General features: G+C 40.2%; 1 protein-coding gene across 3 annotated transcripts in view; it reads left to right on the top strand.

The window, feature by feature from the left end:
* Positions 1–16,191, top strand: part of LOC121194276 (E3 ubiquitin-protein ligase SH3RF3-like) — an 89,429-nt gene that overhangs the window by 50,407 nt on the left and 22,831 nt on the right. For all 3 annotated transcript variants that reach the window (XM_041057051.1, XM_041057050.1, XM_041057049.1), the window contains exons 2-5: positions 2,165–2,440; positions 5,398–5,493; positions 14,576–14,884; positions 15,668–15,783. In XM_041057051.1, the coding sequence (XP_040912985.1) occupies positions 2,165–2,440; positions 5,398–5,493; positions 14,576–14,884; positions 15,668–15,783 (797 nt within the window). The remainder of the gene's footprint in view (positions 1–2,164; positions 2,441–5,397; positions 5,494–14,575; positions 14,885–15,667; positions 15,784–16,191) is intronic.

Raw genomic sequence — 16,191 nt, 5'->3', positions numbered from 1 at the left:
ATATATGTGTCTTCATTAGTGTGTGTTAGTGTTATTGTAAACACCTTCTCTGAAAAGAACATTTTCTTTCATTCATTCTCTCTTGCATTTGCTCTGCTGTTTGTTTACCTTGATCTTCTTTAAAGGGGCAATATGTAAGTGTTTTAGTTTACAGTTTTTACGATTGGCCATTTCTTGAACATTGTCCCTTTAAAAAAAAAAAAATTACTACCTGTCTCTGTCAAGAACATGTTCAGTATTTTAAGTGTGTGTTGCGCACTGCAGTGTTTGTTTGGTTGTGTGTGGTGGAGAATGAGAATATTAGTGGGCTGTGATGATGAATATCTATGTCTCAGTGGTCACAGAGAAATGTAGCTTTTAAGTTATCTGCAGCTTTAAAACTATATACATTTGCCAACTGGGGCCTTTTATTAGGAAAAAAAATGATATTTTTCAGACTGATGTCCATCTAATAGTATGGAATTGACCCGGTTTGTTTAACTGCAACCCTGACTTCAAACAGAGGCAGACAAAAGAAGGCAAAAGTCAGCATCGTTACCAGTTCATCCTAGTTGAGAGATGATTGGGCAATCACTGTCCAGGGAACGATTTTGCAAGCAGTCAACTGAAAATTGACACTGCACTGGTTGTTAACAGAACTTTAACATGAACAGAGCTCAGTGTAACATTTTGACCATTTTCTGCCCAACTATGGCATCATGGAAAAAATCTGTTTGGGTAGGGTAAATGGGTCAATATGTGTCTGCCCTTGACTTGTGATAAGTGTGACACCAGACCTGATTTTGATGAAACTCCAGGGAGTCATGCATCACACCACTCTGGCATTTTCAAAATTACTGTGTTTAGCCCAAGGTGGGAGCAGCAATTACCTGGCAAACATTTTAATAACCAGTCATATCTCACATACTGCTGGGGGGAATAAAATGAAACTTGGAACACATATCCAACTATCCGTGCTCTAGAAATTTGCCCCTAGGGCAACATATTGGATTTTCTACTGTTTTGAGTTGCTACAAAACCAGTTTGCCCCATGGGTTGTTTTTTTTCCCCAATTAATTTACTGATCACTGCAGGAGTCACTGCCTCATTTGCACCATCTTTCTAATAATACAACAGATATGATGTGTTTTTTTAAGTGTCACAAAACTCAACTGAAACAAATTTGTTCCAGTTAAGGCAGAAATTCAGTTCTTTCCAGTTTCTTAATAGGGGGGATATAATTAAACAGCAGTTCACAATAAAGTCAGGAAATTGTCAGCCCCAAAGTTTGCAAGGTGTAGTTATCTGACATCATTTCAACACAGTGGCACTAATGCTTGACAGCAATGCTTTTAATCCTCTGTAGAGGTTTTAAAACGCACTTATGGCTGCTGAATGCATGATATGTTTGTAAAAATACACCTGTCACCTAACCTTTTATGTTAATCACTGTGTCGGGCAGCAGTACAGAAGAGCATCCTATTCTCAGAGAAACTGTTTTCTCGCGTAAGCTCAGATAACAGGCAGGTAGTCTGCTCCGCCCACAGGAAACAAGTTGAAATTTAGCAGCAAAATACAAAAGTGTCTCCAAAAGAGCAACATGTGATTGCTCTGATCTAGTGTTTCCTAATCCTTTTTTGGCTTGTGCTGTGACCACTAATCACACACGTTATGGTTTTAGTGTGAAGATGAAAGTGATTTTTCTTTTCCTTCTCAGACCGTTTCAGTAGAGGCTTCAAGATCTTCAAACATCATTATATTTGAAACTCCATCTTTCAAAGGAAAAAAGCAAAACCATTAAAGTCATAAAAAATAAACAATTTTGTCCAACAGAAATGTTTTTGTTTCTTTTCTTTTTTTTATCGTTTCAATCATCTTGGGACCCCTTAGGGCTCCTGAAGCCCAAGTTGGGAACCAGAGCTCCAGCCAGAAAAAGCTGGACTCACCAATGATGCTTGAACCTCTTCACCGCCTTCATACCAACCGGACCGAAAGTCAGACATAAATCTTACTGTCGCTTCAGGCCACCGGCACACAGAAAGTTTGACTCAGCACTATTGAACAAAATGTTTTTTGTCTCCAGCATGAGGAACATAAGGACATGTTTATTGCTTTGTTTTGATGTCTGTTCAAAAGCACGTCTTAAAATTCTTGTACAATAAGTGTTTGTGTGTATGTTTTTCAGAATATCCCAGCACTGCCTTGCGGTAAAGCCCTCTACTCCTACGAGGGAAAAGAACCAGGCGACCTCCAGTTTTCCAAGGGTGACATCATCATCCTGCGACGCAAAGTGGATGACAACTGGTACCATGGCGAGCTCAACGGTTGCCATGGTTTCTTGCCTGCTAGCTACATCCAGTTGTTGCGTCCCCTGAGTCAGACTCCGCCCCAGGGCAAAGCACTGTATGACTTTGAGGTCAAAGACAAAGACCAGGATAAAGACTGTCTGGCCTTCAGCAAGGTAACACAAACACTTTGTGCACACAGTCTCCTGAGGACATTGTTTTTACGTCAAACACAGAATAAATATATCAAAATATGGATAAAAATATGGACAGGCTGAATCAGTGATGAATCAGTGGAGAGATTTGAGAGATGGATGTACTCAGAGTTTACAGCAGCATAAATGCCGAACTAGCAGCAAACACTTATCTGTGGTGTTAAACCAGGCTGGTACTTTGTAGGACACTAATAATTTATCAGTACTGACTCTTCTCTTCAGATTTGTTCTCAGAATGTAAACCAGAGCCATTTCAAACAGGGTTAAAAGTCCATGCTTTGCATTTCGCTTGTCCTTTTTTTCTGTTTTGTAAATGTGACTGGGTTTCACATCCCACACAGTATTACCACGTAATGTGGATGTTATTAACTAGTTGTGGTCTTGATGCATGAACATGAACTTTGCCGTACAGTCCTGTGGTCAGCTAAAAATCTGAACAGGCCTCTTTTTGGTGGTACAGTCACAGATGTGAAAGGAGCTGGTAATGGGAGAAACTGAAAATCAGACTAGCATAGTTTGACATAGTATTTGGAAGAGGTTGTTTCCAGTCTAAGTTTTTGAATTTTTTCTGCTATCACTTTGTTGTTTGGCTTATTCTACCCTGTTTAACAGTTTACACTGTTTTTGATTTTGTGTATGGTTAAAATGAGACTGATTTCAGTGGCTGACACTGGTCATCAGTTGTGTAAGTCAGTGGGTCTGATATGAGGTATTTCATGGGTGGAGATGATACACAGCAGCAGCTGCTGCCCGCAAAATGTTTCCAATCGCAACTAGTCTACACGAGCATTTGGCTGAAGTTGTTTTTAAAACTGACACAAATGTGTTTGGAATGACGCCTCAAGCAACGGTTATTCTCTGCGCTCATATTCAAATACTTATGCCAAGAAGCTGTAAATAATAACAAAGCTGGTTTTTGTTAAGATAGGAAAGTCTTTAAAACAGTATTTACACCACCACAAGACTCAAAAATTCCACTGAAAACTACTCAGTGAACACACTGGTCTATGCTAACACCATTTTTTCATGTCGATACTACTGTAGCTTTTACAGGCACAGTGAGAATCCTTCTCAAGCATAATTCTTCCACATTTGAGGGATATCTCAGCTGGGACATCAGGAAAAATAAAATATCTCTGCTTGCTGTAGTCAGGGAGGAACCTCCATCTAAAGGTCTTTTCAGTGGTGCAAGGTTCCTAGTAACCAAGACCGTAAACCAGGTCTCATTTAAATTCAGTCTAATAAGGTCAGGTAGGGTCCTGTTGTATTGGCAGAGAGCTCAGGTCTGTGTGTAAACATGTCTAATACTGCGAGCGATCTGAGCGAACTTTCTCTCAGATCTGATCATGTAGAGTCTCATCATCATGGCAGGAGAAACACTGTGTTTTTTGACAGGAGATGGAAAACCTGAACAGGAGAGTGCTGGAAAAGAACATGTATTTATGCTCTCTCTGATTTAACAAGGCTCCTTCTTAATTAGTAGAGCATCATGCTGCTGCCGGTATTGGTGTCTCTCTATATTTGGATCTGTTAAGGTCGACCGCCTTTAGGATTAGCACTAATTATCCTCGGGACTGACTTACTTCAGGTCCCTTCCAGGTTTGGTCTCTTTTTCTTTTGAAAATTAAATTACACAAGTCAGATTTCAGTTGGTATTCTGTGGATCATTTCAGACTGAGACCAAAATGTTGAACCCGTTCATATCTCTACCTCTGTTATATAAGAGGTGGATGACGTGAGTGGTTGACGCTTCAAAATAAGCCGCATTTGTCATTGGTATCACTAAAATTACACTGAAAGGGAAAGGATGGAGTTCAAGAGACAAAAAAAGACTCTCAGTCCTTCTTAAGTGTATCCAGGTTGGGTCTGGTGTCATTTGTATTCTCTATACTGTTCTGTTCCTCAAACCTTATCATTTTGTTCCTGCTGTAACAACAGGCTCGTTTGTGCTAGAACTGAACGCTCAACACTTCCACTCTGTCTCTGCACTGAGTGTGTCTGTGGAGAGGGAAAGAGAAATATAATTAAGTTACAGTGTACCGTGTACGTCACTGTAGATGTTTTCAATCTCATCACTGCAATGCAAAGCAAAGTCATACATTCATGTCACAGACACGCTGCCCTCTACATCCACATTAACACATAATGATGAGGCGCCCATAGTCAGTTCACATTATTTTGTGTTATAGGGCTAAACTAATCTGCAACTTAATGATTGAAGATTACACAAAGTCATACCCTCACACAGAGATTCATGAACCCCGTGGTGTGTTGTGTGCGTGTTGTCATGCAGAACCAGTGTGTGTGATATTGTTTTCTCAGTGTGAGAGGTAATTACTCAGTATGACTAATACACAGTCATTTACCAGCATTATCACCTAATGGCCTAACCAAGACCCTCATATTCCTGTTAAGAGAGGAGCAGCAATGGCAACAATACTTTCATGATGAAGTCTGTAGGTGTGTGTGTGAACAAGGAACGTAATATTTTCCCATATGTGATGGAACTGATATTGCTGAGAATATTACATCAAATGTCCAGAGTGTTTATATAGACATAAGTAGGCATAAAGGCATGCTATAGGCAACCTATGCCTACCTCACAGGTTGACAGCTTACACAGTACTGATGTTGTATCCAGTATACATGACTGACATTTGGAATAAATTGATTTAAAGAAGTAAAACTGCAGTGACAGATTGTAAGGATTTTTTTTTTGACTATGGTAGAAAAGATCTATAGATCCATAAATCTCTTTGATGCCAGACATACACTTTCAAAGTGTTTGAGAGGCTTTGTTTTGGCAAGATTCAGATCAAAACTGGTTAAAACATCACACCAACACTCATTCATTCATTCATTTATTTTTAAAGGCAGACCAAATGAGACATTTTCCTCTGTATTTCCTGTGTCTCCAGGATGAGGTACTGACAGTAATCAGGCGAGTGGACGAGAACTGGGCAGAGGGCATGCTGGGAGACAAGATTGGCATCTTCCCTATTCTCTATGTGGAGGTAAACTCACATACATTAAACACACACAGACACATATGCTCACAAATCAAGTTATTGCAGAAAGAGCTGTAAAAGCAACACTGATGCTGCAGCACAACACCTGAATTACAGTATTTTCATGTATCATACTGCTGCTTTGTTACTGCAGGGGAACGTATATCCTGTCTACTTTTCTTTCTGTGAGTAGAAGCTTTACCATGGCTTTGATGATATCCACTGAAAATGTGAAAAATAAAACCTTGGGATACCAGTGCTGTTTGGTTCCTTTGTCATTCAAAGGAGAGCTACCAGGTTTCCATTATATTTTGAACTAAATGCTATTCTGAGCCAATTTTACTTATGTTGTTACCAGTGGTACTACTACTACTGCCATAATCCATAATTTGTTTTGGATATATGGGGAAAATGTAGCTTCACTGACAGTGGTAAGTAGTGTTGCACTTTTGGTTATTTGCGCTTGCACTAGCCTAAGTACCACCTGTGCTGAGAAGAGGGACACATTGAGCCTCACCCTGAGGTCAGGATGTAAGAGCGGACATGGTTATAATGACTGGATCAATTTAGATAGTTACAGTCATCTTAGGTGTTCTATTAGTCTCATCTTCTTTTTTTTTTTTGCTGGTGATACTACCATCAGCAGCACTGATTTAATACAAAATTACACAGTTATAATGTGTAATTAAATTAATCTCATATTTAAGTTAAAAAAAAAAAGAACAAACAAACCTAGGATTCATTTTTTTGTGATTTTGATGAATTGTTGTCATCTATATTCTTTTCTTTCTCTTTCTAGCCCTCCACCTCCACTTCCACTGCTCTTACTCTGTAGTCCTTGCAGATGACACAGTGCCTGTGTTTGAAGTTGGTCTAAATGTGTTTCTCTGCACAGTCTGACCTGCTTTTAAAAGCCTCCTACTGACCTGGGTTAAATGTAGTTTGAACATTGTCTAACTTTGGCATGAACGGAGAGTACGTGCATTTAATGTTAGACACTAGAATTTCAATCCAACTAAAGATTCATTGTGTATTGATTATTCTTTGTCACATATGAGGCTTGTGTGTTAAACTGAACTGAGGCTTCACATTATAAGGTTTGTACATGGTGTCCTCTGTACATTTGACCAGTTATCTGTTGGAATACACAAACATTTAAATTGGCCCAGAAATGTAAATTGCATTAGGAAAGCTGTTTGTAACTGGGAGGTTTATTTAAGGGATTTCCTCTCAGTAAAAAGATTAAAAGAAAAAAAAAAAAACTCCCCAAACATTTTACCTTCTTTCATAGTGGCATGCCTGTCAAGACTGGAATATATTTTTCTTTAATCCTTGTGCAACTGAAAAAAAATATCAAGCACAGTTCAAATGCTCTGGATCACATTTAAGGCTTTTAAGCCATAGTAAAAAAAAAAAGTGGTGGAAACTAGAAGGTTGACGTGTAAATCCTTTTGTCTTGTTGTTAAGGCTTCTCTTCTCCCTCCATCACCACAAATTTGTGAACACACAGATTCTCTCGTGGCCCTGTCAAATGATGAAACCTTCAAAACCGACAGGAGGTTCACTCAAACTGGGAAGTACCACTGTGTATTTGTGTGTGTATGTGTGTGTTTATCAAGACAATAAGACTGTCTTAAGGTCAGAGAAAGTGCACTAGGCGCACTGTGTCTTCATGCACAGTAGCTTAGAGAAATTCATTAATGTAGAGACTAGAGACAGAGAGACTAATGGGATGACTCATGCTTCATGCTGGTTTTAAACATTATATTGCTTTTCATCTGCTATTAAGTGAACACGCCTTCATAAACAAACACTCAATTATACAACGTGTTAATATCCACATCCATACAGATGCACATATAAAATCACTGTTCTGTTCAGGTTTTTTTTTTTTTACCTTTGTGGTAACTGTCTAATAACACTACCTTATCTACACACTCTTTTTCCCTCTCTCTTTCTGGGTTTCCAGCCTACATTGGGCTGGAGTCTTGGTTATCCAATCATGTCCCTGAAATTATCTGGTTGACCAAACAGCTCTCTTAGGTAATGGTGATTAAGCCATAAGCTGAGACGCACACACAGACACACAGGGGTTCCTATTAAATAGAGATGCATCAATAATTTAGACCTCTCCATCACTCTGACACAGCAGGGGTGCAGGGGCACGTGTGTGGGTGTGGGTGTGTGCGGGTGTGTGTGTCTGCGCTGAGAAGCTAATGAGGGGAGCCCAGCTGGACTTCTGCTGATCCTGTGTGCGTGTGTGTGTCTTTGTGTGTGTGCCTCACAGGATATGAAGTGCTTCTTATAGTTGTCTCAGAGCTCGGATGTGAAAGCAGACAGCTTGTGTTAATATTTGACAGTGTGAAAACACAGATTGGAGATGAGGGGCTTGCAGATGATAAGGATGCCACAGCAAAAAAAAAAAAAGCTCTGAATGATATGGAACGGGTGTCAAGTGATTGCCAGTTCCTATATGAAGAGGGTATTACCATCCATTTCTGTTGCGGGTGTTTATACGCAGCTGGCCAGCAGTGTATCAGATTGATTTTATATAGGTATGTAATTTGAGCACTAAATTTACTGATAAATGACACACCATTGTCCTCAGTTTGACAGACAGCCACAGAGAGTGAATCAGCTGCAGGTCCATCATCAACATCTTCTCATGTTTCAGAGGACATCAGACAAGCTGAGCTCATGAAGGCGTCGCTAAAAGTCTTTTCAAGCAGTAATTTTCTTACACTGAAAGGAGATGTGCAACAATAATACCAAGTAGTCAGTTTTTTTGTACAGTCTTGTTCAATATTATATGATTTTAAGATGCTTTACTCAATGTTTCTCAAGTAGTACGTTTTGAAACATGATTAGTTGATGTGTTTTGATAAGTTTTACAGATGGAAATAAACCTCTAGCAGCATCAGAAAAGTTTAATAACTTTTAATAACTTAGACTTAGTTTTTGATTAATATGACTGCATGTACTAAGATCAGTCAATTAGTGTGGGAGAGATAGCAGAGTCTTAATCCTGAGTTTTGAGTTTTGGTAATCTGGCTGTCTGCTTTTGTGGATTGTGTCTTTAGGTTTCTAAAGTTTCATTATTTTACCTCTGTGTTTCAGCAGTTTGGGCTGCAATTGAAACTGTTTTTTTTTTTTTTTTTAATTGTGAAACACATTAATATAGTAATCCTGTCTCAGTGTAAGAGCCAGAGTAATATGGTTTTCCACCTTTGCCTTATACCCACACTGAAGACCTGAAAAACTGTGGCTGAAATAATATTGTAAAACCTCAAAGTGAAAGCCTCACACATTAGTGACAGTATGCTGAGAAAAAAGGGAAAACATACGCTGAGATTTCAGGTTGTGCGAACTTTCTAAAAGGCATTTAAAACACTTCATTATTGGTAACCCTAATAACGCTACAGATGATGATTAAATGTGGGTTCAGATGACAACGTAAAGGTGTGGTTGGGTTTGATGAGTTCACATACACCTGGAGTGGATTCATGTTGTTTTGAATATACTGTATCATTCTTGACTTTGGGTGGGTGTGCTGAGTGGGTTGGACTGTGTTGTGTAAGTTCAGGATGGCTGTTGGAAGATTTGGTGTGGGTTCAGGCGGACGCGAGGTCAGTGTAGGTGAGTTTGAGCTGAATGTGAATGTTTGGGCAGAAGTGAGGTTGATTCATATAAATAGGGGATGAGTTTGGGACAGGCTTGTTTGGGTTTGTTTTGTTGTGGGCAGGTTTGGGATGAGTTTGGGTCGCACATTATAACCTCTGTCAAGTACGCTGTCTCTTTCTTTCCTTTTCTTTCTTTCTTTCTCTCACTGTATGCCTCCTACTGTCTCTGCAGCAGAAGGGAGTAGACACACACCTGCCACTGGGCATGTGTGTGTGTGTGTTTGTGCGTGTGCGTGCGTGTGTGTGTGTGTGTGCATGGGCATGCATGTATCTTGCTGGCTTACCCTTTTCGCAGTGCAGATATCTGCTCATCAGCTCAAGCCTCAGTATTACCTGGAGAGAGTACTCACGCTCCAAAAGACGCAGAGTACACAGAGTACAGTTAGCTCAACACATAATAGATGACCTTGGAGATCTCATTCAGCCAAAAGCCCCAGATGAAGAATCATCTCTATCAACAACATCTCTCTCTTTCTCTCTGCCTTATCTCCTTTGCTGCAGCATGACCGGGCACTATAGCTTTTGTAGCTTAAGAGAAACTGACACAACAGTCATTGGAGTAAGTGAAAATTGTATTCATGGGTAATACTAATTTAACTGGTTGCAACATAAGTGTTTGAGTGCATGATGTAGCAAAAATTTAGGCCTCAAGGTCTATAGTTATCAAAATTGGGAGCCAGACAGTTAAGTCTGTCATTAATAACTCAGGGTTCCAGTTTTAGGCCAAAGTTCCTTGTGTAGATAAAAAAAATATATGATAATGATAATTCTAAGGGTAAACCTCATAAGAAAGATATTTTAAAAAAATAATAATAATAATAATAATAATATACAATAAGTAAAATGATTATTATTTCAGTCTCTTCAAAACCCTTTCAACCAAAATTCAGGACCATAAAAATCTAAACTTTTAACAAAAATGATTAATCTAAAAATCACTGCTGTACACTCTTCATTCACAGTTCATGTCCCATTAATTGTTCTTCATTAATTAGTCTTCAGTTATATCAGTCTCTTAAACAAGTGTCAATCATCCAAAAGTCCCAAAAAGGAGTTCCCAGCGTAATTGAAGGGTGTGTGGGTTTGTGTGTTGGGAATTCTGTCTCAAATTGATGAGACTGGAGTGTGTCTAGAAGAGAAGGGAGGAAAGTTAATGTCCAACAGAGGGGTAAATGATGAATTAGGCAGCTCGGTGTGCCTGGAGTGGGGAGAGCCGAGAGGGGTTAATTTTTCTTAGCAGAGGCGTAATGAGGAAAAAGAAGACGATTATTTCTTGGTTGGCAGTTGAGAGATTTTAAAGAGTGCAGCCTCCACCATTACAGGCCGAGAGAGTGTCACCGAATTCAGGAAGATGATCCAATAATATGATTCTCCAGGTTCTAATCAAACATCACAGGAGCCTAAAGGTAAAGAACAATCAAACCCACTCTTGGTGCTACAGTCGTCCTAGAGTCTGATACAGCTCAGGGATTCTTCAGTCCACTAAAAGTTTGCTATGACTTAATATAAATGAAAGTCAAAATGGATTTAAGCTGTCTTGGCTTGTAATTTAGGTTTGACTCAAAACACTAAGTCATGCCACTCCACCCTGCAATGTGTGTGTCCTCTCTCGTGCACACACACACTCCCTCCCTCACAGGTGTCAGCAATTATCACCCGCTCCTCTGCTGCGCAGTAAAGGAGCAGTCTGCTGTGTTTTTGGCTGGGTGCTACAACGAGTGTGTTGCCTCACTGACCTTTAGTGTTTGTGTCTGTGTGCGTGTGTGTGTGTGTGTGTGTGTGTGTGTATGTGTATCTGTGAATGTGTGTCCTCTAGTCTGCCTCATGAGAGCAAACTGAGTTATATCTGCAGCATCAATCCATCAAGCTCATTAGCATATGAGTTGGCTTTGATTAGCATATCTATTAATATGGAAATGCAACATCACCGACTCTGAGCCGAGACAGGTCAGTCTTGTACTCCCTCACTCTCTCTCACTTGCACACGCGTGCGCACACACGAACACACACACACACAGGGAGAGGAAGCAATGCTTGATTTTCTCTCCAGGGATTTTTCAGGAGTTTGGGGTCACGTCAAGCAGACATGATTACGATGTAAATTTGTTGGAGGGCTGAAGCTGATGTTGTCTGTCAATGTATTAGTTCTTACATCCGTGTTTCACATTGGCCTTTATGTGCATGTGTGTGTGTGTGTGTGTCCAGACGTTTTAAAGACCAAGTTTCATGGCCCACAATATCGTAACACCAGAATAAGACTGTGACCTTCAAGGTTTCTCCACGTTTACACCAAGAATTTCCATAAAGGATATTAACATTAAAATACAGACATTATACACATTTACTGTAGGTGTAATATTAGCTTTACTTGTTAATTTTTACACAGTAGAGACAAGTGTGCAGAGATAATGTTAACTATTCCCAGACACCATATTTGCAACAAAAGCAAAGTAGATTTCCCTCAGGTGTTTATGTAGTCTGCACACAGTATTCATGTAACACACTTGAGAATTTCACCATATTGAGTGTCAAGTTATCTATTTAAAAAATTTTTAAATGTGCATGTGATGTCTGCCATTAAAGTTGGCCTCAGCCATAATATATCATTTAAGTCAAGACACTCATGATGTTTTTAAAATGTATTTTAACATGACTTAATTTGAATTTCGCAGTGTGACTGAGCAAATCTGAACAAGCTTGTTACAAACTGCTCAACTGCCCCCGTCCCTCCCAGCATGAGATACACAACACTACCACACAAAGAAAAATCCATTGAAACCACACTTCAAGTTAATGCTAGATTAGAACTTTCACTCATATAAAACTGTGTTAATACAGGATTTAATGAATCAGGTTATTTATCAGCCACAGAGGAACATGAAATCTAATGCACATCTAAATTACTGACTATCTTACCTCTTTTTGCATCAGTTTGTCACAACAAAACGATGTAACTAAGGTTTGCCACCTGTGTCAAACCTTAGTTAGGAGCTGTCTGTCAATCACCCTCCTCATTAAAACCAGTCAAAACATGCAGTAACAGAGTGAGTGCTGTGACCTTAAAGCAGAAATCAGGTGTTTCGTCCTCAGCAGTTTCTGGGGGGAAAAAAAAAAAGAGACATTCACCACATTATTAAAATCCATGGCTGTGACCAGACCATTAGATACACACAGCTAATTATGTACTCTGTGCTGGAAGGAATGTTTACTTCTTATATAAATGGATTTATTTGGTAATACTAAAAGTAAACAGAAGACTGCAGTCAACCAGCCCTGACATGCAAATAAAGTTTGTGAGAATAAAAACACAATAAAGCTAAAAGCTTATTTCTCTTGTGGTCCTGGTTAGAAAGGGAAAGAGAGCAGATCTTCTAGTCTAGTCTTTTGTGGGTTGTGCATTTTATTGCACAAATCCTCATTATGTTGCTCTGTCTGTAACCTCTTGGTCTTAAATTATGTATCATTGTCAGTGTGTAGATCTCAAGATGCAGTCCTTCAAATGTCCACGTATATGCTGAGCTTACAGTAACTTAAACTGAAACATTACAGTCAACAACATGAAAGCACAAAGATGAAACATTTAAGGCTCTATTTTTGTGGCAGCACAGGGATCACCGCAAGCAAGACTCCTACAGTTTGGTAATTTCCTGACCTTGAAATTCGCTCTGAGCATCTGTGTGGTATTTTGGTGCCAAGCGCAGAGTGCACAGTGCACAGGTGGGAGGAGAGGTGCAAACAGGTAGGAGGTTCATTCAGATCAGGCAGAGCAAAGTGAGTTGTTGGTATTTTGGTGGAAACTGGGTCTCGCTGAGAATAGACGTCTGTTTCTGGTGCAATGTGAATCTGTTGCCACTTGGTTTTATCAATGAGAGCAAACTAAATACTTAAAGCAAATGTACAGCAATGATGGAATAGTAGAGGCGTTTACACTGGCATAAAAAATCAATCTTTATTTTGTCTAAAGTAGGAACGTTGGTAAATCAGTTTGCACATATGTATAAATGAGCATGAGCAATTCATACATTTTCCATTGTCCACAGCTGCTTTATACTGTATGTGAAAGGCTTCTTCTCCACTTCATTAAATCCCTGCAGCCATCTGACACATATGTTGATAAATCCGCACCCACTGATTTGACAAGTGCCATACCAGAGCGCAGTGCCATTACGCACGGCTGTCCACTCTGTTTACCTTTATTAAATCACATGCAAATGGCAGCAGGCTGCCACAGAGTAACCCCATACAATCCTACACACACATCACACTGTTCCGTTACAACTCTGTATTCTGTTGTTTAAATGGGAGATGTTAGATCACAGCAGCCCATCAATCCTTTGTGGCACTGCTTCTGTTCCAACTTTCATTTTACCAAAATTTTATGATGTGAGATGCAGTAGAAACCAAACTTAAATAACACTGAATGGATGTGGTGATATAAGGGAGTTGCTGTGAGAAGCTGTGTGTTCAGCTCTTTCCTCTCTGCTTCCTCTAGACAACAATACAATTTCCTGAAGAAGCCTCTTTACGTTTGCTGAGTTGTTGTCGTCATATATCTCTGCAATTGGTAGAGCTATTTTCAGAGTGATGAGAGCAGTGATGTGACTAGCTAAGAGTGAATTTATTAATGACCACACCTTCCGATTTATATTCCACCCCAGCTACCCCTTTTGCACTCTGCGGTGCTGCACCTACATGAAACAAAAATAGCAGGTGCACTTGGAGGCGCCCACACAGTCCGTGTACCCAAGACCTACCACTTAGCGCTTGTCATTTTGCTTGCATGGTTAAAATAGGGGCCTTTGTTTGCTCTACTGTGCCTGAGAACAACATGTACTTGATAAGAACCAGAGAAAGAAAGGTTAGAGAGATCAGTGTGTCTGTTATTTGTCATCATCAGTCAAGGATGTTTAGAATGAATCAGATTATATAAATGGGAGGCATTTGTTTTCGATGAGTAAATGTTGAGTACAAATTACTTACATCCTTTCAGTTTTACAGGTAGACCAACGTGGATACCCATCAAACTTGGAAAGCATCAGATTTTACCCAAGAATGAACAAAAATGAAACTAAAGTCAGGCGAGAGAGAATAATCCTGGCAAGCTAAAGGGATGCTCACCTTTTCGTGGGTTATGCGAGTCTCTGTGTGTTTGACAAAGCGAGGCCGTGAGAGTGTGTGTTACACAAAGGGAGTCTCTCTAGACCAGCTGTTGTAAGTGATGATTGTTATGCTCCCAGTTTGAAAAGTTGCCAACAAGAAGTGAGGGAAAGCCACACAAACACACTTGTTATGCTCTTGTATGTGAACCACAGAGGACTGAAATCTAACACCTGAACTACTTCTCTCTTCTCTGCCTTTCCCTCCTCCTCTCCACTCCTCTCCTCTCGTCTTGTCTCCTCTCCTCTTAGTTAAATGAAACAGCCAAGCAGTTAATGGAGATCGACAAACCTACGCCACCGAACGTTCCAGGCCCGAGCTCTGAGCCAGCCCCATTGGGCCCCTGCTCTCCTGGCCCCTCCCCCAGTGCCTCCCCGTCAAACGGGAACGGCTCTGGCCATCGGAGAGGCGAGGGTAAGAAAAACGCAAAGAAGCGGCACTCGTTTACAGCGCTGTCCGTCAGCCAGAGGGCTGCCCAGCTCAACAACAGACACAGCATGGAGATCTCTCATCCGGTCCTCATCAGTTCCTCTGACCCCAGAGCCGCTGCACGCATCCAGGTACATACATGCACACTGTAATTATGATATGTAGCGGTGGTGGTATTCAGGTCCTTTACATAAGTAGAAGATAGAGATACCTCAGTGTAGAAATACTCTATTACAAGTAAAGGTTACAAAAGTATTAAAGTACTTGTTATGGAGGGTGGGTCCTCTTGTAATTGTTTTATTTGTTTATTGTTGCTAAACAGCATTTTAACATTTAACAGTGGAGATTGAGCTCAATTTAACTGTTTTATTTTAGGTTCAGTTGTTCAGTCTTTAACACTGTGTCATATTTTATAAGCTGATCGTGCATTTTGTACGTGAACACCTAAATGTGAGAAGTGTATAATTAAAATAATCAAATGTATTTCAGAATCGTTCCTGAGTAAATGTAGTGAATTACTTTGCCCTCCTGGTGTATGGCTGATTTCTAAGTCAGGCTCCAAGCATATACAGTAAACATGCGCTTACATTTTGCAAACCCAATCTCACCTCGGTCACTCTGTTCCTCTAGATATTATTAACTTATTCCCCAATCCCCGACTGTGACAGATCCATGTGAATAAAGTAAAATCATTTCTCTTTTTGATGGCTTTCAACTGCAGACACATTGCTTTTACATGTATTGCCTCTGGTTGCATTCACACCTGGGCTCAATGTGTTTTTGCTGTATATGAATAATACCCAGGACAGGCATACCGAAAAGCTGGAAAGGCTGCAGGCACATATTGCAAAAAAATAATTTCCTTTTAATGGAAAAATCACTCAATTTGTACGTGTGTTTCTGTTTGTCTCTAGGATGCATCTCCCCCAGGTCCCTCTCCCTCCTCGGCAGGGGTACTGGTGCCCCCCAAAGTGGCATCCATAACCTCTGAGCTGCTGGCCCATGCCAAGGTGCAGCTGCCACTCAACATGTGAGTACTCAGGGTGCTATCAGTTCAACCCACCTGCGATCTGGGTTTTTAGGTCCTCCTCACACACCCGCCCGTCCTGTTGGTTTTTTTTGACAGAGTGGATATGTGCCTGAGATGCAAGCATGATTTCAGAGCCCGCCTCCTGGCTGCGTTATAAATATTTCTCCTTTTGTGCCCAGAGATATTGGCCATGTTCCACCACCTCTGCAACCACATTTACTCCTCCACTGGTCAAGGATGAAATCCCTCTCACAAAGGAAAAATACAGTCACACGCTGTTGTGTGATACTTACATCAGTGTTTCATAACAAGGCTTTCAACAGCACAGCTGTGGCATATACTATATACTTCTTACATAGAGTTGAGCATTGGGAAACAAAGTTCATCACCTACTGTTGTTACAATGTT

This window comes from Toxotes jaculatrix, chromosome 15 (genome assembly GCF_017976425.1).
Source record: "Toxotes jaculatrix isolate fToxJac2 chromosome 15, fToxJac2.pri, whole genome shotgun sequence".
NCBI lineage: Eukaryota > Metazoa > Chordata > Actinopteri > Toxotidae > Toxotes > Toxotes jaculatrix.
Note: the sequence above shows the minus strand (reverse complement) of the source record. Positions and strands in the feature narration are given on the sequence as shown.